Consider the following 21,689-nt stretch of genomic DNA (forward strand, 5'->3'; position numbering starts at 1 on the left):
CACTCCAGCCTGGGTAACAAGAGTGAGACTCCGTGTCAAAAAAAAAAAAGACACCTCGCAAACATTCCACTCAGTGCCTAATGTAAGCCGGTCGGGGCACCACCCAGGCCCTGGGTCAGGACTGTTTTCCCGTTTCGAAAAGACTCCACCACACTCTACACGGCTCCACTCAAGAGCCGTTCCAAACATGGCGCAGGCAGGGGTGGAAGGCAGCCTCATTCCCGGGGCGCAAAGGGGAGACTAATCTCCAGGAAACTCGGACTACAGAATCGATAACCCCACAAGAAGCGAATTCCTATTCCGCGAATAGGCCTTGAGGAAAAAGTGGGTCGGGCACAAGCGAGCTGTTCAGACGCACTTCACATCAAAGACTCTGTGACAACACAGCGAGATGAAAATGACCCCGGGCGCAGGCGCGCGGAACCACGACTAGCGCGCTTTGGGACGACCCCTCCCGCTTCCCTCAAAGGCCAAGGAAGTGGCTCCGAGGCGCTTGCGCGGGGACGGAATGTTGGGGGGAGGGGAAACCCTTTCCCTTCTTTGTGAGAGAGAACCGCCCCCGCACGGCGAGCGCGCGCGCGCTCACGCACCACTCTCACACTCCGGCGCGCCCCGGGCTTTCCGCCCGGGTCTCGCGCGTGCGCGGAGAGGAAAGCCGCAGCGAAGTCGGAGGCTTTTTGCCGAGTTTCTCTGAGAAGTTTCTGGAAAGACGGAGCCAAAGGGACGCTGGGGGGTGGGGAGCGCAAGGAAGCAAGCGTTTGAAAGAAAGCGAAAAACCCCAGGCACACCGCCACACCTCCAACCTTCGAGCCACGGCCCAAACAGAGCCCAAGTCCACTGAGACCCTCACGCCAGGGAAAAAGCATAGGGACCGCGGCAGCCGCTCCTCCTTCTGCCACTGCTCAGTCCCCGGGATTCCTCAACATGGGGAGAGGGCAGGGGGTAGCCATGAGAAGCGTAGAGCGCCCACTGGACGTTTGCAAGGTGGAAGGAAAGCCGAAACCCACCCTTTGGAGCCGCCTCCGCGCACGGGCCCCCTCGAGTGGGCTCAGTACGTTAGGATTCAGCGTGGCCGCCGAAGCATTGGGTTGGGGGCGTCTTTCACTCATTGTTTCTAGGTTTTCCCTCCTCTCGGGCTCTGTGGTCGCTTCCCCGCCCGGCTTCACTTTGGTGGCCTGACGCTAATGCTGCGAGTGTGGGGAAACCGTAGTAACCTCGAGTCTGAGGGGCGCCCTGGGCGGCGGTGTTCCGTCGCTTCCAGCCGTTTCCCCTTTAAGGAAAGCCACCGAGAAGGGCCCGTGTGGCCGAGTAAAGGTAGCGTGCGCCCGCACAAAGGCACCGCGTTGTTGGCGGCCCTGGACGCGGTCGCAGGTGACGCCGGGCGCCCTGGGCTGGGCGGCGTGGGAAGACCGGGGCGCCTGGGCGGGTAGAACGACGTTGGCGCTCGCGGGGCCGGGCCGGGGGAGGAAGCCACGGCATCTAGCAGGTGCCTCTCCGCGGCCGGGCGACTGCCATTTTGTAGTGCGGTCGCCGCCATTTCGCGCGGCCGAGGGGCGGGGTATGGGCGGAACGGCGGGCGCGCCCGGGCTGTCCCCCGGGGCGGCGGGCGAACGCGGCCCCTTTGTTCTTTCCTTCTCGGCTCGAGGCCCCAGTCTCGACCGCTGACTGCCTGGGAACCGGGCTGCGTTCGAGTGGCCATGCGGCGTCCGCAAGGCGGACTCTTCCGCCCTGCAAGCCTTTCGAAAGTGAGATTTCTCACCCCACCCTTGCAGGGTAGAGGGAACACGTTTTAAAGAGGGGAGGCCTAGAACCCAGCCGTGGGAAGTGGCTGTCTAAAGCCTTGTGCTGGTGCCAGTAGCAGACCCGTGCCCGTGCTGGGCTTTGAGCGATCATGGCGTTCTGCAAATAGCTCAACGGCAGAGCGTGCTCCTTACAGCTTCCTGTGCTGCCGGGAGGCCTCACAAAGGTGCTAAAACCCGGTGTCCCCAGAGATTGGCTTCTTTGGAAAAAAGAAAAAAAAAAGGGTAGGATGTCTTTGAAGTGCTGGAAGATGGAGTAGAATGAGACGTTGCTTTTCATTGGCTGGCCATGAGGCACGCACTGCGCAACTGTTTTCCAGATACGGGTTTATAGCCCATTATTTATATCCGAGCCATAAACTTGAACAATAGATTGGAATATCTTATTTCTGCCTGTTGAGAACATCTCCCATTTAACTTCTTTTTGAAGTCTCAGATGAGTATGTAAATAATACATTGACCCAATAGAATTTATTGTGTGCTTTCAAGCGTCATTTCAAATCCTGAAAGAGCTATTGTTTTTTTGATTTCAAAAGAAATATTTAAATGTGAGTCTTGGTGTTTTATTGCTAACGTTGTGGTTCGAAATCAACAAAGGCAGGAAATTCAAGAGAACTGCTGCTAAATTTGTCTTCCCCGTTTGCTTTCGTGCAAGGTTTTTTGGTGTGTGTGTGTTTTTTTGTTTTTAATTTGTTTTTCTTCACCACAGCGTGAGTTCATAAAAGAGCCAGCCCGTTTTGGCTCAAATCTATTGGCATCTCAGCTGCCATAGTTTTTTTATTTTATTACTATGTGTAATTATAGGAAGTTATTTGTTTCAGCAGTAGGAGGTAAAGCTTATAATGATGGGATGAAAAGGTAAAAAACATCTGTTGTTGACGGAATTGATCAGGATTTGGTGGCTTCCAGATGACATAAGTATCTGAGAAGAGGCTTTTGGATTCCAAATAATTTAGTTTCATGATGACCAAAAGCACTGCATAGAGCTTTAAATTTTTATACTGTGTCTTTTGACATCAACTGTCTTTTTTTTTTTTGAGACAAGGTCTCACTCTGTCTTGTGGAATGGCGAAATCACAGCTCACTGCAGCCTCGAACTCCCTGGGCTCAGGTTATCCTCCTACCTCAGCCTCCTGAATAGCTGAGACAATAGGTGCGAACCACCATGCTGGGTTTTTGTTGTTGTTGTTGTTGTTGTTGTTTTTGAGAAGGAGTCTCTGCCCCTAGGCTGGAGTGCAGTGGCACGAGCTAGGCTCACTGTAACTTCCGCCTCCCGGATTCAAGCAATTCTCCTGCCTCAGCCTCCGCTGTACCTGGGATTACAGGCATGCCTCACCACGCCTGGCGAATTTTTGTATTTTTAGTAGAGAGGGGGTTTCACCATGTTGGCCAGGATGGTCTCGGTCTCCTGACCTAGTGATCCGTCCGCCTTGACCTCCCAAAGTGCTGGGATTACAGACATAAGCCACTGCGCCCAGCTAATTTTTTAACTTTTTGTAGAACTGGGGTGTCACCATGTTGCCCCAGCTGGTCTTGAGCGTCTAGGCTCAAGAGATCCTCTCAAAGTCTTGAGATTACAGGCGTGAGGCACCACGCCTGGCCTGTCCTTCTGGCGGTGAGAGCTTACAGAATTTGTTGTTGTTGTTAATGCTGTAGTTTTTTTTTTTCTTTTTTGTCTGCACAACGAAAATGAAATAGTATAAAGCTATTAGTTTTATTGGAAATTTGGAATCTGTTACAGTAGCCTGATAAGCAAATTATTATAGCTCTAATTAGCTGGGCAGTTTAGATGCGAAGAATGATTGCCCAGCACTTGAACAGACTAGAAGGATCTGTTTAAGCAGTCCTAATTCCTGGGGTTCATTTTTTTTTTTTTTTAATAAAACACATACTTTAGGCCGGGCACAGTAGCTCGGCGTGGTGACGGGCGCCTGTGGTACCAGCTACTCAGGAGGCTGAGGCAGGAGAATGGCGTGAACCCGGGAGGCGGAAGCCAAGATCTTGCCACTGCACTCCAGCCTGGGCGACAGAGCGAGACTCTCTCAAAAAACAAACAAACAAAAAAACACATAACTTTAAACCTTTAACCATTACATTTAACACAGAAAACACATCCTTTTGTTGTGCAAAAAAAAGGTGTTGATTTGTATTTTCTTAAAGAATGGGTGGTGTTTGCACTGTTGACATCTCCCTTATGACCCATGGTGTACATTTGCAAAACAGTTGAACAGAAATCCAGGGCTAACCTCCTCCCCATCCTCATATCGACCTCAAGACCAGCTTCTAAACCGAAAAACCCCAAACACTGTTGGAACTAGTGAACTTTAAATATACAGAGAACCATGTTCAAATAAACATTTTCAATCATGGCAATCTCATGATCTGCCCCAGAGGTGAAAAGGCCTTTGTTTATGTAGTCCTGGATCTCATTTGTGTTTGTCAAGTTAGATCACGACTAGTGAATTCCAGAATTGCCAATTCATTGTTCATATAGTTTTTCTTTCTTACTCTAAAACTGAGGTGTCTGAATTAATTCGTACCACATTTGTGTTCCCTAAAAGACGGTAGATGTTAACCAATACTTTGATTACACCCAGATTCTTAAGACAGTCAATGCAGAATAGAAATGGTGTGGGCTGGGCCGGGCATGGTGGCTCAAGCCTGTAATCCCAGCACTTTGGGAGGCCGAGGCAGGCGGATCACTAGGCCAGGAGATAGAGACCATCCTGGCTAACACGGTGAAACCCCGTCTCTACTAAAAATAACAAAAAAAAATTAGCCGGGTGTGGTGGCGGGCACCTGTAGTCCCAGCTACTTGGGAGGCTGAGGCAGGAGAGTGGCGTGAACCTGGGAGCCGGAGCTTGCAGTGAGCCAAGATCACACCACTGCACTCCAGCCTGGGTGACACAGCGAGACTGTCTCAAAAAAAAGGGTAAATGGTGTGAGCTAGGCCCCTTTTGCCCATACCTTTGGATTTGTTCCTTTTTTTTTTTTTTAATTCATTGTTCAAGGAAAGAACAGCTTCTTATGGCAAATTCTGGAATAGGAGAGAATTTAAAACAGCAATAACTTGTTCCTGGTAAAGATAAATTAAGTTCTTTAGAGACTTGAGTAATACGGGAAGTCCTTCAAAATATTTTTGGCAGCAGTTAGCACTCCCACATAGTGTAATAATTTTTTCTCCTTTGAGGCAAAACATTCAGAAAGTTGGTTATAAAATGCTTCCCTGTACTTCAGAAGTATTGGAGTTCAAAGAACAAATCCTTGCAGCAACAGTATGTTTCTTAGAAAAGGAGAAACATGGCTGGGCACGGTGGCTCACGACTGTAATCCCAGCGCTTTGGGAGGCCGAGACAGGCGGATCACGAAGTCAGGAGATCCAGACCCATGTGACCAACATGGTGCAACCCCGTCTCTACTAAAAAACGTAAAAATTAGTCAGGTGTGCTGGCACGCGCCTATAGTCCCAGCTACTCGGGAGGCTGAGGCAGGAGAATTGCTTAAACTGGGGAGGACAGAGGTTGCAGTGAACCAAGATCATGCCACAGCACTCCAGCCTGGGTGACAAAGTGAGACTGCATCTCAAAAAAAAAGAAGAAGAAAAATAGAAACACATCTATAAAAGTAAATGATGCTCCGGGGACACCCAACGTTTGTTTGTCCTGCCAGAGTACAAAATGGTCATCCCCAAAGCAAAAATCTGTCCTGACAAGTGTGCAGATGATATGAAACCTGTAGATTTATCATTTTGGCATCATGGTATAAGTGGCCTAGTTAGACATATCAAAAAGACTCTGAAAACTCAGGATTTTAATTTACTTGTTTAACAATTTTTGAGCATCAATGGGCCAGAGCCTATCCCAGGTGTTTAGGTACATCACTGAATAAAAGCAAAGCAAAGATCCCTGTTCTCATGGAGCTTACCCTGGTGGAGAAGGGAGACAGACAATAAGGAAATTAAATAATAGAAGTGGCAAGTGTTACAGTGAAATACAGTGAAGAATAATAGAGATTAAGCAAGTCTTGCAATTTTAAATGAAGTGTTTAGGATGGGCCTCAAGAAGGAGATGGTTTTACTTTTATTTGTACTTTTGTAGAGAAGGGGTCTCGCTATCACCCCAACTGAAATGCAGTAGTGTAATCCTAGTTCACTGCAGCCTCTAACTCTTTGGCTGGAGTGATCTTCCCGCTTCAGCTCCCCAGAGTGCTAGGATTATAGGGGTGTGACATGGTGCCCCAACAAAGAGATAATTTATGAATGAAGATTTGCAGGAGCTAAGGGAGCAAATTGTGGATATCTAGAGAAGAGACTGCAGAGGGAATCGTAAATGAAAAGACCTTCAGGGAGGAGCAAGCATGACTGGCACTTATGAAATAGAGGAAGGAAATCAGTAGGGTTGAAATAGAATGGTCATAGCTGGGCGTGGTGGCTCATGGCTCATGCGTGTGATCCCAGCACTTTGGGAGGCAGAGGTGAGAAGACTGCTTGAGGTCAGGAGTTCCAGGTCAACCTAAGCAACATAGGGAGACTAGTCTCTTGAAAATGTTACAATTACCTGGGCGTGGTGGTGTGGGCCTTTAGTCCCAGCTACTTGGGATGCTGAGGCAAGAGGATTGCTTGTGCCTGGGAGTTTGAGGTTACAGTGAGCTGTGATTGCATCACTGCACTCCAACCTGAGCAGCATGGTGAAACCCTGTCTCTACAAAAATATTATAAAAATTTATAAAAGTTATCCAAAAAATTTATAAAAGGCATGGTGGCGTGCACCTGTGGCCCCAACTACTTGGGTGGGAGAATTGCTTGAGCCTGGGAAGTGATTCGAGGCTGCAGTGAGCCTTGATTGAGCCACTGCACTCCAGCCTGGGTGACAGTAAGACCCTGTCTCAAAAAAAATAGAATGGTCAAGACGGGGCTATAGGATGAATGTCAAAGAGTCAGAGGAGTATGTGGGGCAGATCTATAGAACCTGGTAAACTGTAATAGGTTTATGGTTTTTAATGATATGACAGGTTTTAGAAGGATTGTCCAAGGTATTGAAAATAAGAGGCCCTGGGCTGGGCGCGGTGGCTCACGCCTGTAATCCCAACACTTTGGGAGGCCAAGGCAGGCAGATCACGAGGTCAGGAGATCAAGACCATCCTGGCTAACACGGTGAAACCCCGTCTCTACTAAAAGTACAAAAATAAAATTACCCAGGCGTAGTGGAGGGGGCCTGTAGTCCCAGCTACTCCTGGAGGCTGAGGTGGGAGAATGGGTGAACCCTGGAGGCGGAGCTTGCAGTGAGCTGAGATTGCGCCACTGCACTCCAGCCTAGGCAACAGAGCAAGGGTCCGTCTCAAAAAAAAAAAAGGCCCAGGGTAGAAGCAGGAGCCGAATGGATCAGTCATATCAGTAATCCAAATGAAGGGGAGGGTGGCTTTAATGACCAAAATGTATCCTAGAGAGAGAGAGAGAGAGAGAGAGAAGGCCGGGCGCGGTGGCTCAAGCCTGTAATCCCAGCACTTTGGGAGGCCGAGACGGGCGGATCACGAGGTCAGGAGATCGAGACCATCCTGGCTAACACGGTGAAACCCCGTCTCTACTAAAAAATACAAAAAACTAGCCGGGCGAGGTGGCGGGCGCCTGTAGTCCCAGCTACTCAGGAGGTTGAGGCAGGAGAATGGCGTAAACCCGGGAGGTGGAGCTTGTAGTGAGCTGAGATCCGGCCACTGCACTTCAGCCTGGGCGACAGAGCGAGACTCCGTCTCAAAAAAAAAAAAAAAAAAAAGAGAGAGAGAGAGATTGATTGTTTTCTTCAGATGGAGTCTTGCTCTGTCACCAGGCTGGAATGCAGTGGTGTGATCTCAGCTCACTGCAGCCTCTGCCTCCCGGGTTCCAGCGATTCTCCTGCCTCAGCCTCCTGGGGAACTGGGATTACAGGCACATGCCACCACACTGGGCTAATTTTTGTGTTTTGTTTTGTTTGTTTGAGACAAGAGTCTCGCTCTATCACCCAGGCTGGAGTGCAGTGTCACAATCTCCGCTCACTGCATCCTCCACCTCCCAGGTTCAAGCTATTCTGCCCCAGACTCCCGAGTAGCTGGGACTACAGGCACCCGCCACCATGCCCAGGTAATTTTTGTATTTTTAGTAGAGACAGGGTTTCACCATATTAGCCAGGCTGGTCTCGAACTCCTGACCTCAGATGATCTGCCCACCTCAGCCTCCCAAAGTGCAGGGATTACAGGCGAGAGCCACTGCGCCTGGCCTTTTTTTTTTTTTTTTTTTTTTTTCTGAAACAGTGTCTGTGTAGCCGAGACTGGAGTGCAGTAGTGCAATCTCGGCTCACCGCAACCTCCACCTCCCAGGCTCAAGCGATTCTCCTGCTTCAGCCTCCTGAGTAGCTGGGACAGCAGGCATGCGCTACTACTGCCTGGCTAATTTTTTTTTTTTTTTTTTGAGATTGAGTCTTCCTCTGTCACCCAGCCTGGAGTGCAGTGGTGGGATCTTGGCTCACTGCAACCTCCGCCTCCCAGATTCAAGCGATCCTCCTGTCTCAGCCTCCCGAGTAGCTGTGATTACAGGCATGTGCCACCCAGCTAATTTTTGTACTTTTTAGTGGAGACAGGGTTTCACCATGCTGGTCAAGCAAGTCTTGCATTCCTGACCTCCTAAAGTGCTGGGATTACAGGTGTGAGCCACAAGGCCCTGGATATACTTTAACAGTAAATCCAAGCAGACTTTCTGGTAGATTGAACCTGGGATTGATAAAAAGAGGAGTCAAGGATGAGCCAAAACATTTTTTGACCTGGGCAACTAAAAGAGTTGTAATGAAGGAGGACTGGATAGAGCAGTTCTGCAGGGGAAGATCAGAAGTTCAGTTTGGGCATGATCAATTTGAGGTATTTATTAGATATCAAATGGAGACGCTGGTGGGCTATTGGATATGTGGGTCTTGATTTAGGAGGAAGCTCTGGAGATGTATATTTTTATATATGCCCTTTTTGTATATTATGTATATTTGTGTGTGAGTTATCCTATAGGTAGCATTTAAAAGCATCAAACTGGATGAGATCACCAATGTAAATATAGAAGGAAATAGGATCAAGGAAGCCCTGAGGCACTCCACTGTTAAAAGGTCTGAGAAGAAGGTTTGCAAAGCAGGATGAGAAGGAACAACCAGTTAGGTTGGAGGATAACCAGGAAAGGGTGGTGTCCAGGAAGTCAAGAAAATGGAGTAGGTGGCCTAGCAGGGTGGCTCACACCTGTAGTCCCAGCACTGTGGGAGGCCGAGGCAGGCAGATCACTTGAGGTCAGGAGTTCAAGACCAGCTGGCCAATATGGTGAAACCCTAACTCTACTAAAAAAACACAAAAATTGGCCGGGCGTGATGGTTCATGCCTGTAATCCCAGCACTTTTGGAGTCCGAGGCGGGCGGATCGCCTGAGGTTAGGAGTTTGAGACCAGCCTGAACAACATGGAGAAACCCCTCTCTACTGGAAATACAAAATTAGCTGGGTGTGAGGCTGGGCGCAGTGGCTCAAGCCTGTAATCCCAGCACTTTGGGAGGCCAAGGCAGGTGGATCACGAGGTCACGAGATCGAGACCATCCTGGCTAACACGGTGAAACCCCGTCTCTACTAAAAAACACAAAAAACTAGCCGGGCAAGGTGGCGGGCGCCTGTAGTCCCAGCTACTAGGGAGGCTGAGGCAGGAGAATGGCGTAAACCCGGGAGGCAGAGCTTGCAGTGAGCTGAGATGCGGCCACTGCACTCCAGCCTGGGCGACAAAGTGAGACTCTGTCTCAAAAAAAAAAAAAAAAAAAATTACCTGGGTGTGGTGGCGCATGCTTGTAATCCCAGCTACTTGAGAGGCTGAGGCAGGAGAATCACTTGAACCCGGGAGGCGGAGGTTGCAGTGAGCTGAGATTGTGCCATTGCATTCCAGCCTGTGCAACAAGAGCGAAATTCGGTTTCAAAAAAAAAAAAAATTAGCTGGGCTTGGGCGGGGCTTGGTGGTTAATGCCTGTAATCCCAGCACTTTGGGAGGCCAAGGCGAGTGGATCACGAGGTCAGGAGTTCAAGACCGGCCTGGCTAACATAGTGAAACCCCGTCTCTAGTAAAAACACAAAAATTAGCCGGGAATGGTGGCGCACAGGAATAGTGGCTCTACTCGAGAGGCTGAGGCAGGAGAATTGCTTGAACCCGGGAGACGGAGGTTGCAGTGAGCCGAGATCGCGCCACTTCATTCCAACCTGGATGACAGAGTGAGCCTCGGTCTCAAAAAAAAAAAAAAAAAAAAAGTGGAAGAATGGTCAACTCTGAAATGCTGCTGAGAGATTAAGTTGAGGCATGAAAATGGAGTATCGTATGAGCAAGTGTAAGTCATTGGTGATCTTGACACGAGCTGTCTGGGTGGAGTAGGAGGCAAAAGCTTGATTGGAATGAATTGAAGAAAATTTTAAAAAAGTAAGTATGACCTTTGGAAAAGTCTGACAGTGAGGCTTAGAGGGGAAGATGCCAGAGACTGTGATGTTGGAAAGTACCTTCTGTTTTAGGAAGTTCCTGGGCCAGTGCAGCAAGTGGGAACTCAAAACCTTAGGGCTTCTGGAGGAATTGTTACGCTCCCAGGATATGGTCTCCTTCTACCCTCATTATCTGCTCCATGATGACATGAATAATAAATTATTTCGTGGGCGGGAGAACTCCAGCTCAGACGATCTTCCCGCCTCCATCTCCCAAAGTACTGGGATTATAGGCGTGAGCCACTGTGCCCAGCTATATTTTTCTTTACTTTTTTTTTTTTTTGAGACAGAGTCACACTCTGTCACCCAGGGTGGAGTGCAATGGCCTGATCTCTGCTCACTGCAACCTCTGCCTCCTGGGTTCAAGTGATTCCCCTGCCTCAGCCTCCTGAGCAGCTGGGATTACAGGCATGCGCCACCACACCTGCCTAATTGTTGTATTTTTAGTAGAGACAGGATTTCACGATGTTGTCTAGGCTGGTCTCGAACTCCTGACCTCATGACTTGCCTGCCTTGGCCTCCCAAAGTGCTGGGGATTACAGGCGTGAGCCACCTCACCCAGCCGTAATTTTCTTTTTAAAAGACTTTCTTCCCCCATATTGGACCCTGCTCTAGTTCCACCACATCCCAGTGAACAACAGTGAAATAAATAAATAGTCTACGTGCTTAATTTGAAAACATGGGCCGGGCATGGTGGCTCACACCTGTAATCCCAGCACTTTGGGAGGCCAAGATGGGTGGATTGCCTGAGGTCAGGAGTTCAAGACTAGCTTGGCCAACCCGGTGAAACCCCATCTCTAATAAAAATACAAATATTGGCCGGGCGCGGTGGCTCAAGCCTGTAATCCCAGCACTTTGGGAGGCCGAGACGGGTGGATCACGAGGTCAGGAGATCGAGACCATCCTGGCTAACACAGTGAAATCCCGTCTCTACTAAAAAATACAAAAAATTAGCCGGGCGAGATGGCGGGCGCCTGTAGTCCCAGCTACTCTGGAGGCTGAGGCAGGAGAATGGCGTAAACCCGGGAGGCGGAGCTTGCAGTGAGCCGAGATCGCGCCACTGCACTCCAGCCTGGGTGACAGAGCGAGACTCCGTCTCAAAAAAAAAAAAAAAAAAAAAACACAAATATTAAGGTTGGGCGTGGTGGCTCACGCCTGTAATCCTAGCACTTTGGGAGACTGAGGTGGGCAGATCACCTGAGGTCTGGAGTTCAAAACCAGCCTGACCAACATGGGGAAACCCCATCTCTACTAAAAATACAAAATTAGTTGGGTGTGGTGGCTCATGCCTGTAATCCCAGCTACTCAGAGGGCTAAGACAGGAGAATCGCTTGAACCCAGGAGGTGGAGGTTGCAGTGAGCTGAGATCGTGCCACTGCACTCCAGCCTAGGTGACAGAGCGCGAGTGATAGAGCGAAAAAAAAAAAGGAAAACAGATATATCACTCTGAGGTCAAGCTCCACCTTCAGAATTTCAGAATTTTTTTTTTTTTTTTGAGATGGGGTCTTGATCCCAGCACTTTGGGAGGCCAAGGCGGGTGGATCATCTGAGGTGGGGAGTTTGAGACCAGCCTGGCCAACATCGTGAAACCCCATCTCTACTAAAATCCCAAAAATTTGCTGGGCATGGTGGCACATACCTGTAATCCCAGCTGCTCTGGAGGCTGAGGCTGGAGAATTGCTTGAGCCCAGGAGGGAGGGGTTGCAATGAGTAGAGACCGCACCGTTGCACTCCAGCTTGGGCGACAAGCGTGAAACTCCCACTCAAAAAAAAAAAAAAGTCAAAATTTGTATTTGCTTTTTTTAATCATCCATCTCAGCCTTCTGAGTAGCTGGGACTACAGGTGGATGCCACTACACCCAGCTAATATTTAGTATTTTTGATAGAGATGGGGCTTCGCCATGTTGCCCAGGCTGGTCTCCAACTTCTGAGATCAGATGATCCACTCACCTGGGCCTCCCAGAGTGCTAGGATTACAGGCGTGAGCCACTGTGCTTGGCCAATTTATACTTTCAATGTATTACTTTATCGTTCTTTATTGGAGTATGTGATTAAATACAGATATAAAGTATCATGTATATTTTATTCTGAAACATTTATGCCTAATAGCTATTGAAACTTTTTTTTTTTTTTTTTACTCTTGTTGACCAGGCAGGAGTGCAATGGTGTGATCTCAGCTCACCGAAACCTCCCCCTCCAGCATTCAAGCAATTCTCCTGCCTCAGCTTCCTGAGTAGCTGGGATTACAGGCATGTGCCCACCACGCCGGGCTAATTTTATATTTTTAGTAGAGATAGGGTTTCTCCATGTTGGTCAGGCTGGTCTCAAACTCCTGACCTCAGGTGATCCCCCCCGGCTCAGCCTTCCAAAGTGCTGGGATTACAGACATGAGCCACTGCACCCAGCCAACAATTTTGGGATTTTTTTTTTTGAGTTGCAGTCTTGTCATTCTGTCGCACAGGCCAGAGGATGATGGTGTGATCTTGGCTCACTGCAGCCTCCACCTCTAGGGTTCAAGCCATTCTCCTGCCTCAGCCTCCCAAGTAGCTTGGACTACAAGCATGAGCCACCACACCCAGCTAATTTTTGTATTTTTGGTAGAGGCAGGGTTTCACCATGTTGGCCAGGCTGGTCTGGAACTCCTGACCTCAGGTGATCTGCCCACCTTGGCCTCCTAAAGTGCTGGAATTACTGGTGTGAGCCACCACGCCCAGCCCACAATTTTTTTTTTTAATACATTTTCTAATTATTTATTTATTTTTATTTTATTTTTTTTTGAGATGGAGTCTCGCTCTGTGGCCCAGGCTGGAGTGCAGTGGCCGGATGTTGGCTCACTGCAAGCTCCACCTCCCGGGTTTATGCCATTCTCCTGCCTCCGCCTCCCCAGTAGCTGGGACTAAAGGCGCCCGCCACCTTGCCCTGCTAGTTTTTTTTGTATTTTTTAGTAGAGACGGGGTTTCACCGGGTTAGCCAGGATGGTCTCAATCTCCTGACCTCGTGATCCACCCATCTCGGCCTCCCAAAGTGCTGGGATTACAGGCTTGAGCCACCGCGCCCGGCCTCTAATTATTTATGAAATGTTGCTCTCCAGCTTATGTAGAATAAGGTCTTCACCTGTTTTTCCTTTGTCCTAGCACACACTATACTTCTGTCATTTACACTCATTTATACTGGTAGAGATTTAGGGATTGGATTCAGTCTGGAAGCATTGGGAGGCAGATGTTGCAGTGAGCTAAGATCATACCACTGCATTCCAGCCTAGGGGACAGAGTGAGACTCCCTCTCAAAAAAAAAAAAAGCTTGGGGGTGTTGAGGAAAGCTGTCTTCTAAAATGGAATATCAGGATTTCGAGGGATTCTGATACATCCTTTGAATTATCTGCTTCGTGGGACTTTTCTCACTTCTCCTAAGAATCACTGCTGTGGAACTTAAAATATAGCTGAGGAAAAGATCATTTCTTTTTTTTTTTTTTTTTTTTTTTTTTTTTTTTTTTTTTTTTGTTGAGACGGAGTCTCGCTCTGTCGCCCAGGCTGGAGTGCAGTGGCCGGATCTCAGCTCACTGCAAGCTCCGCCTCCAGGGTTTACGCCATTCTCCTGCCTCAGCCTCCCGAGAAGCTGGACTACAGGCGCCCGCCACCTCGCCCGGCTAGTTTTTTGTATTTTTAGTAGAGACGGGGTTTCACTGTGTTCGCCAGGATGGTCTCGATCTCCTGACCTCGTGATCCGCCCGTCTCGGCCTCCCAAAGTGCTGGGATTACAGGCTTGAGCCACCGCGCCCGGCCAAGATCATTTCTTTAAGAAAGCAGTTGAGATGTATTTCTGATGGTATTAGTGCATTAGTTACGTGTAGAGTATATGTCATGAAAATTCTACTTCCTGGAGAGTGGTAAAATTTTTTTTTGTTTTTTGAGACAGAGTCTCGCTCTGTCGCCCAGGCTGGAGTACAGTGGCGCAATCTCAGCTCGCTGCAACCTCCGCCTCCCGGGTTCATACCATTCTCCTGCCTCCGCCTCCCAAGTAGCTGGGACTACAGGCGTCCGCCACCACCCCCAGCTAATTTTTTTGTATTTTTAGTAGAGACAGGGTTTTTTGAGACGGGAGTCTCGCTCTGTCACCCAGGCTGGAGTGCTGTGGCCGGATCTCAGCTCACTGCAAGCTCCGCCTCCCGGATTCACGCCATTCTCCTGCCTCAGCCTCCCGAGTAGCTGGGACTACAGGCGCCACCACCTCGCCTGGCTAGTTTTTTGTAGTTTTTAGTAGAGACGGGGTTTCACCGTGTTAGCCAGGATGGTCTCGATCTCCTGACCTCGTGATCCGCCCGTCTTGGCCTCCCAAAGTGCTGGGATTACAGGTTTGAGCAACCGCGCCCGGCCTTGAGACAGGGTTTCATTGTGTTAGCCAGGATGGTTTTGATCTCCTGACCTCATGATCCGCCCGCCTCAGCCTCCCAAAGTGCTGGGATTACAGGCGTGAGCCACCACGCCTGGCTGAGGGTGTTAAATTTTAAGAAAGGTTTGGGTTTTTTTTTTAAATGGAGTCTGGCTCTGTTGCTCAGTCTGGAGTGCAGTGACACAATCTCAGCTCACTTCAACCTCTGCCTCCTGGTTTCTTGTTGTTGTTGTTGTTGTGTTGTTGTTGTTGTTGTTGTTGTTGAGATGGAGTCTCCGTCTGTCGCCAGGCTGGAGTGTGATGGCACGATCTCAGCTCACTGCAACCTCCACTTCCCGGGTTCAAGTGACTCTCCTACCTCAGCCTCCCCAGTAGCTGGGGCTATAGGCACGCACCACTACGCCTGGCTAATTTTTGTATTTCAGTAGAGACAGGGGTTTCACCATGTTGTCCAGGATGGTCTGAATCTCTTGACCTCATGATCCTCCGCCTTCCAAGATGCTGGAATTACAGGCATGAGCCACCACGCCTGGTGCCTCCTGGTTTCAAGTGATTCTCCTGCCTCAGTATCCTGAGTAGCTGGGACTACAGGCACATGCCAGGATGCCTGGCTAATTTTTGTATTTTTAGTAGAGACAGGGTTTCCCCATGTTCGCCAGACTGGTCTCGAATTCCTGGCCTCAAGTGATCCACCCACCTCATCCTCCCAAAGTGCTGAGATTACAGGCATAAGTCACTGTGTCTGGCCTTAAGAAAGATTTCTCTCTCCTTTCAAAAGAAGATTAAAAAAGTAAGTACAGTATCCATTATATTGGGGACATTGAAATCCTGTGTACAAATATGCTGGATGTTTTCAAGTTTTTTTAAATTTTTTGAGACAGGGTCTTGCTCTGTCACCCAGCAGTGATGTGATCATGGCTCACTGCAGCTTTTAACTCTTGGGCACAAGAGATCCTCCTCTCTCTGCCTCAGCCTCCCAGGTATCTGGGAATACAAGAGCATGCCACCACCCCCAGCTTTTTTTTTTTTTTTTTTTGAGATGGAGTCTTGCACTGTTGCCCACGCTGGAGTGCAACGGCGTGATCTCGGCTCACCGCAACCTCTGCCTCCTGGGTTCAAGTGATTCTCCTGTCTCAGCCTCCCAAGTAGCTGGCATGCACCACCATGCCCAGCTAATTTTGTATTTTTAGTAGAGACAAGGTTTCTCCATGTTGATCAGGCTGGTCTCAAACTCCTGATCTCAGGTGATCCACCTGCCTTGGCCTCCCAAAGTGCTGGGATTACAGACGTGAGCCACCGCGCCTGGCCACCCCTGGCTAGTTTTTAAATTTTTTTGTAGAGACAGGGTCTCGCTGTGTTACCCGGTTGGGGAGTAGAGAATTCATGTGGGTTGGAGAGTGAAAAGAATTGACAGCATGACCTGAGCCCTGAAATAGGAGGGAAGGGCGCGTAAGCAAAGGAACTGGCTTTTGATAGTTCAGCTAGTAGAGGACTGGAAGATGGAATGTATGGGGGCAGATGCTGGCAAGCAAATGTGGTTGAGCAAGTCCATGCAAGAAATGCCACTGATTTACCAAGAGACAAGAGTCAAGATAATTATCTATGCTGGCTGGGCACTGTGGTTCATGCCTGTAATCCCAGCACTTTGGGAGGCCAAGGCAGGTGGATCACCTGAGGTCAGGAGTTCAAGACCAGCCTGGCCAACATGGTGAAAACCCATCTCTACTAAAAAAAAAAAAAATACAAAAATTAGCAGGGTGTGGTGGCACATGCCTGTAGTCTCAGCTACTCAGGAGGCTGAGGAAGGAGAATCGCTTGAACCTTGGAGTTGGAGGTTGCAGTGAACCGAGATCACACCTTTGCAGTCCAGCCTGGGCGACAGAGCAAGACTCTGTCTCAAAAAAACCAAAAATGATGCTTCACTTTTCCATATTAAGATAGGAAAAATGATAGAGTACGCCAGTCAAAATGAATGGATTCACTTTCTGTGTTCTTGGGCAAGTTACATAAACATTTTTGGCAGGGTCTTGGTGTGTTTTCTTTTTGACTGAGTGGTCATCTTCTAGACTAGTGCCTGGCAAACAGTAGTTGCTCGATAAATATTCATTGGATTAATTTTAGAAATTTATTAAATCTATTAAGTATATACAACACATCTACCCCACAGGGTTGTTTTGAAGATTCAATCAGGGCCGGGCGCGGTGGCTCAAGCCTGTAATCCCAGCACTTTGGGAGGCCGAGACGGGCGGATCACGAGGTCAGGAGATCGAGACCATCCTGGCTAACACAGTGAAACCCCGTCTCTACTAAAAATACAAAAACTAGCCGGGCGAGGTGGCGGGCGCCTGTAGTCCCAGCTACTCGGGAGGCTGAGGCAGGAGAATGGCGTAAACCCGGGAGGCGGAGCTTGCAGTGAGCTGAGATCCGGCCACTGCACTCCAGTCCGGGCGACAGAGCGAGACTCCGCCTCAAAAAAAAAAAAAAAAAAAAGAAGATTCAATCAAATCAGATAATAGATGTAAAAGTGCTTTATAATCTGAGAAATACTATTTAAACTATTTAAACTGTTTATGTTAGTATGAGAATAAAGTCCACTGAGTTTTTTTTTTTTTTTGGGACGGAGTCTCACATTGTCACCTGGGCTGGAGTGCAGTGGCATGATCTCGGCTCACTGCAACCTCCACCTCCCAGATTCAAGCAATTCTCCTGCCTCAGCCTCCCAAGTAGCTGGGATTACAGGTGCCCCCCCACCAACGCCCAGCTAATGTTTTGTATTTTTAGTAGAGACGGGGTTTCACTCTCTTGGCCAGGCTGGTCTCAAACTCCTGACCTCATGATCCACCCGCCTCAGCCTCCCAAAGTGCTGGGATTACAGGCATGAGCCTCCATGCCCGGCTTTTTTTACTTCTTACATGGATTTTTTTTAAAGCATAGAGGGATACACCAAGACTCTAATGATGCTGTCAACTGCTTTGAAATTCATGGATGGAGTATAACATTTTACAAAATACTTTTGCCCTATAAAACCATATAGTATTACAGAACTGTCTGTTTTGTTTTTTTGTTTGTTTTTTGAGACGGTCTCACTCCGTCACCCAGGCTGGAGCACAGTGACGCAATCTCGGATCACTGCAACCTCCACCTCCTGGGTTTAAGCGATTCTCGTGCCTCGCCCTCCTGAGTAGTTGGCATTACAGGCATGTGCCACCAGGCCTGGCTCATTTTTTTTTTTTTTTTTTTGTATTTTTACTAGAGACAGGGTATTTCGGTCAGGCTGGTCTTAAACTCTTGACCTCAAATGATCCTCCCCTCTCGGCCTCCCAAAGTGTTTGGATTACAGGTGTGAGCCACTGCACCTGGCCCTATAGAACTGTCAAAAGCATAATAAAAAGGCCAGGATCAGTGGCTCATGCCTGTCACCCCAGCACTTTAGGAGGCCAAAGTGGGAGAATCGCTTGAGGCCAGGAGTTCAAAAAAGACGGCATACAAAGCTGTGAAGTCGATTAGCTTTATGTTGTAAATTAAATCCCAAATTACATTTGTAATGCTGGGCATGTGAGTGTTATATTATCTCTTTTTGCTTTTATCCTTTCTTTTAAGACAGGATCTCACTCTCTCACCCAGGCTGGAGTGCAATGGTGTGATCATAGCTCACTGCAACCTCTCCACCTCCTGAACTCAAGCCATCTTACCCACTCAGCCTCCCAAACAGCTGGGACTAGAGGCACACACCACCCTGCCCTGCTAATTTTTGTACTTTTTGTAGTGATGGGGTTTTGCCCTGTTGCCCAGACTGGTCTTAAACTACTGGGCTCAAGCGATCCACCCACATTGGCCTCCCAAAATGCTGAGGTCAGAGCCACTGCACTCACCCAGCCCTCTTTTTTTTCTTTTCTTTTTTTCTTCTTGGTAGATTATAATTTCCAAAGCAAATGCAGCATTAGAGTTGTAACTTTCTGTGTAACAGAATTAAGTTGTTTTTTATGAGACAGAGTCTTGCTCTGTTGCCCAGGCTGGAGTGCAGTGGCATGATCTCAGCTCATTACAACCTCCACCTCCCAGGTTCAAGCTATTCTCCCACTTCAGCCCCTTGGGTAGCTGGGACTACAGGCACATGCCACCACGCCTGGCTAATTTTTTTGTATTTTTGGTAGAGTCGGGTTTCACTGTGTTGGCCAGGTTGGTCTTGAACTTCTGACCTCTGGTAATCTACTCGCCTCAGCCTGCCAAAGTCCTGGGGTTACAGGCATGAGCCACTGTGCCTGGCCAGAATTAAGTTTTAAATGTATGGATATTTCTGCTAAGGATTTCTTAATTCCTTCCTAACTAATCATACCCCAAGTAAACTGCACTATTCATTTTCATGATAAATCTGTATGGTCTTCCTGAATATTACAGGAGTGATCTGGACCAAAGTTCTAGCTGATAAAAATTTTGTAAAAATCTAGTTCAGTGCATTTCCATTTTCTCATGCGTTCCAGGGGCTAAAGTGAAGTTTGAAGGTAGTTTCCTGCCTGCTGGGGTTTTATTTAGAGAAGCCCTTATCATTGGTCCTGATAGAATATCTGCAAGGAGAAATGAATCAACTCATGCCATCATTTTCACATTTTTCATTACCACTGGAGATTAAGATATTACATAATTATCCAAGGTCATATCAGAGGATTCAGTGGAACAATTTAGGGTTAAATTTAGGAATTATACATTAGGAACTCATTGGGATTCCCATATGTGTAAGTGTTGCAATATGGGGATGTTTTATTACGCTACTAGCCTAGTTCCTGCTATTAACGCAGCACCAGGCCTTTCAAGATTATTTAGAAAAAAATGCTCAGGCATGGTGGCTCACACTTGTAATCCCGGCACTTTGGGAGGCCGAGGCAGGTGGATCACCTGAGGTCATAAGTTCAAGACCAGCCTGGCCAACATGGTGAAACCCCGTCTATACTAAATATATTTTTTAAAAGATTAGCTGGGTGTGGTGGCGGGCACCTGTAATCCCAGCTACTCAGGTGCGTGAGGCAGGAGAATCCCTTGAACCCGGGAGCCAGAGGTTGCAGTGAGTCGAGATCACGTCATTGCACTCCAGCCCGGACAAAAAGAGTGAAACTTCATCTCAAAAAAAAAAAAAAAAGAGAGAAAACAAATGCTCAGTTCTCAGAAAATCTTAGAAGCCAAGTTCAGACTAAGGAAAGATATTTGCTGGGTAATGTGACTTGGTCCCCTTCCTTGTAAAGCCAGAAGTACCATATCTGTTTTCGTAAATAGCCCCACCAGATTTTTCTAGGCCTAACTGTGCATCATGAAGCTAACCATTCTGCCTCTGGGGATCTATGCATTCTCAGTGATGTTTCTCTCCATCTGATGTGATAATCTGTACAAGTTTCCTATCGCCCAGGTCTGGGTCACGTTGAAGGATTGTGCCACATAATCTTTTTTTTTGGAGGCAGAGTCTCACTCTGTCTCCCAGGCTGGAGTGCAGTGGCGAGATCTCGGCTCACTGCAAGCTCCGCCCCCTGGGTTCATGCCATTCTTCTGCCTCGGCCTCCCAAGTAGCTGTGACTTACGGCCACCACGCCGGCTAATTTTTTTTTTTTTTTTGTATTTTTAGTGGAGACGGGATTTTACCGTGTTAGCCAGGATGGTCTTGATCTCCTGACCTCGTGATCCACCCACCTCGGCCTCCCGAAGTGCTGGGGGGTTACAGGCGTGAGCCACCGCACCCAGCCAATTGTGCCACATAATCTTAACCTACTTTTTCCTCTACTGCGTCGTTCAACAACAGTGGTGACACCCACAAAATATATCTGCCCTCACAGCAACACCAGTCCATCTTGCACCTGCACAGGACACTTTTTAATCTGAAGGATCTCAAAGCCCTTTGCATACATTAATTGTACTTTGTAAGTACCTCATTGCCTACAAGCCCTACTAGCCCCATTTTATGATTGGACATCCCGGAATAAAGAGATGGAACCTTTCTTTTTTTTTTTTTTTGAGACGGAGTCTGGCTCTGTCGCCCAGGCTGGAGTGCAGTGGCCGGATCTCAGCTCACTGCAAGCTCCGCCTCCCGGGTTTACGCCATTCTCCTGCCTCAGCCTCCCGAGTGGCTGGGACTACAGGCGCCCGCCACCTCACCCGGCTAGTTTTTTGTATTTTTTAGTAGAGACGGGGTTTCACCATATTAGCCAGGATGGTCTCGATCTCCTGACCTCGTGATCCGCCCGTCTCGGCCTCCCAAAGTGCTGGGATTACAGGCTTGAGCCACCGCGCCTGGCAAGGAACCTCTTCTTTAGTCTACTCAGAAAAGGACAATCCTGGGTCACGAGTCTACTTAAAACTGTCCCTTGGGCTCTCTGAGATCTAATTTTCTCCCTCTTCATGTTCCCCCAGTGCTCAGAAAACACTTAAAAGTGTCTCTGGGGGCTGGGCACGGTGGCTTAATGGCTGTAATCCCAGCACTTTTGGGAGGCCAAGACAGGCAGATCACGAGGTCAGGAGATTGAGATCATCCAGGCCAACATGGTGAAACCCGTCTCTACTAAAATACAAAAAATTAGCCAGGTGTGGTGGCGTGCATCTGTAGTCCCAGCTACTTGGGAGGCTGAGGCAGGGGAATCGCTTGAACCTGGGAGGCAGAGGTTTGTTGCAGTGCGCAGAGATTGAGCCACTGCACTCCAACCTGGCGACAGAGCGAGACTCTGTCTCAAAAAAAAAAAAGTTTCTCTGGGTGGTTCTCTCAAATGCCTGTCTTGCTTTTGCCTCTGATGTGGCCTCAGTGCTTTCCAGTCTAGCTAAATGTGGGGATTGTTTGTGCTTGAATTCACCTTTGTTGACGATTTGTCAAAAAAAAAAAAGGAAAACCTCTTAAATTTACACTGGTTTGAATGCATATATATCATCATCAGAAGCAGTTGAGACACTTTCTAATGCATTTTTTTCTTTTTTTCATTAGGACAGGATGATATATTCACTCTATTTTTGGTTCTCAGATAA

At 48.2% G+C, this 21,689-nt stretch overlaps 1 protein-coding gene across 1 annotated transcript; it reads left to right on the plus strand.

Moving 5' to 3' along the window:
* Positions 1-407: 407 nt before the first annotated feature.
* Positions 408-2,263, plus strand: LOC117093245 (the record flags this gene model as incomplete). Its single annotated transcript, XM_033228173.1, is given in 2 exon segments — positions 408-1,085; positions 1,087-2,263. Coding segments are annotated over 2 exon segments (771 nt in total), but the record flags the coding sequence as incomplete, so codon positions are not given.
* Between the last annotated feature and the right edge of the window lie 19,426 nt (positions 2,264-21,689).

The sequence above is a fragment of the Trachypithecus francoisi genome, unplaced genomic scaffold, assembly GCF_009764315.1.
Source record: "Trachypithecus francoisi isolate TF-2019V2 unplaced genomic scaffold, Tfra_2.0 Lachesis_group12, whole genome shotgun sequence".
NCBI lineage: Eukaryota > Metazoa > Chordata > Mammalia > Primates > Cercopithecidae > Trachypithecus > Trachypithecus francoisi.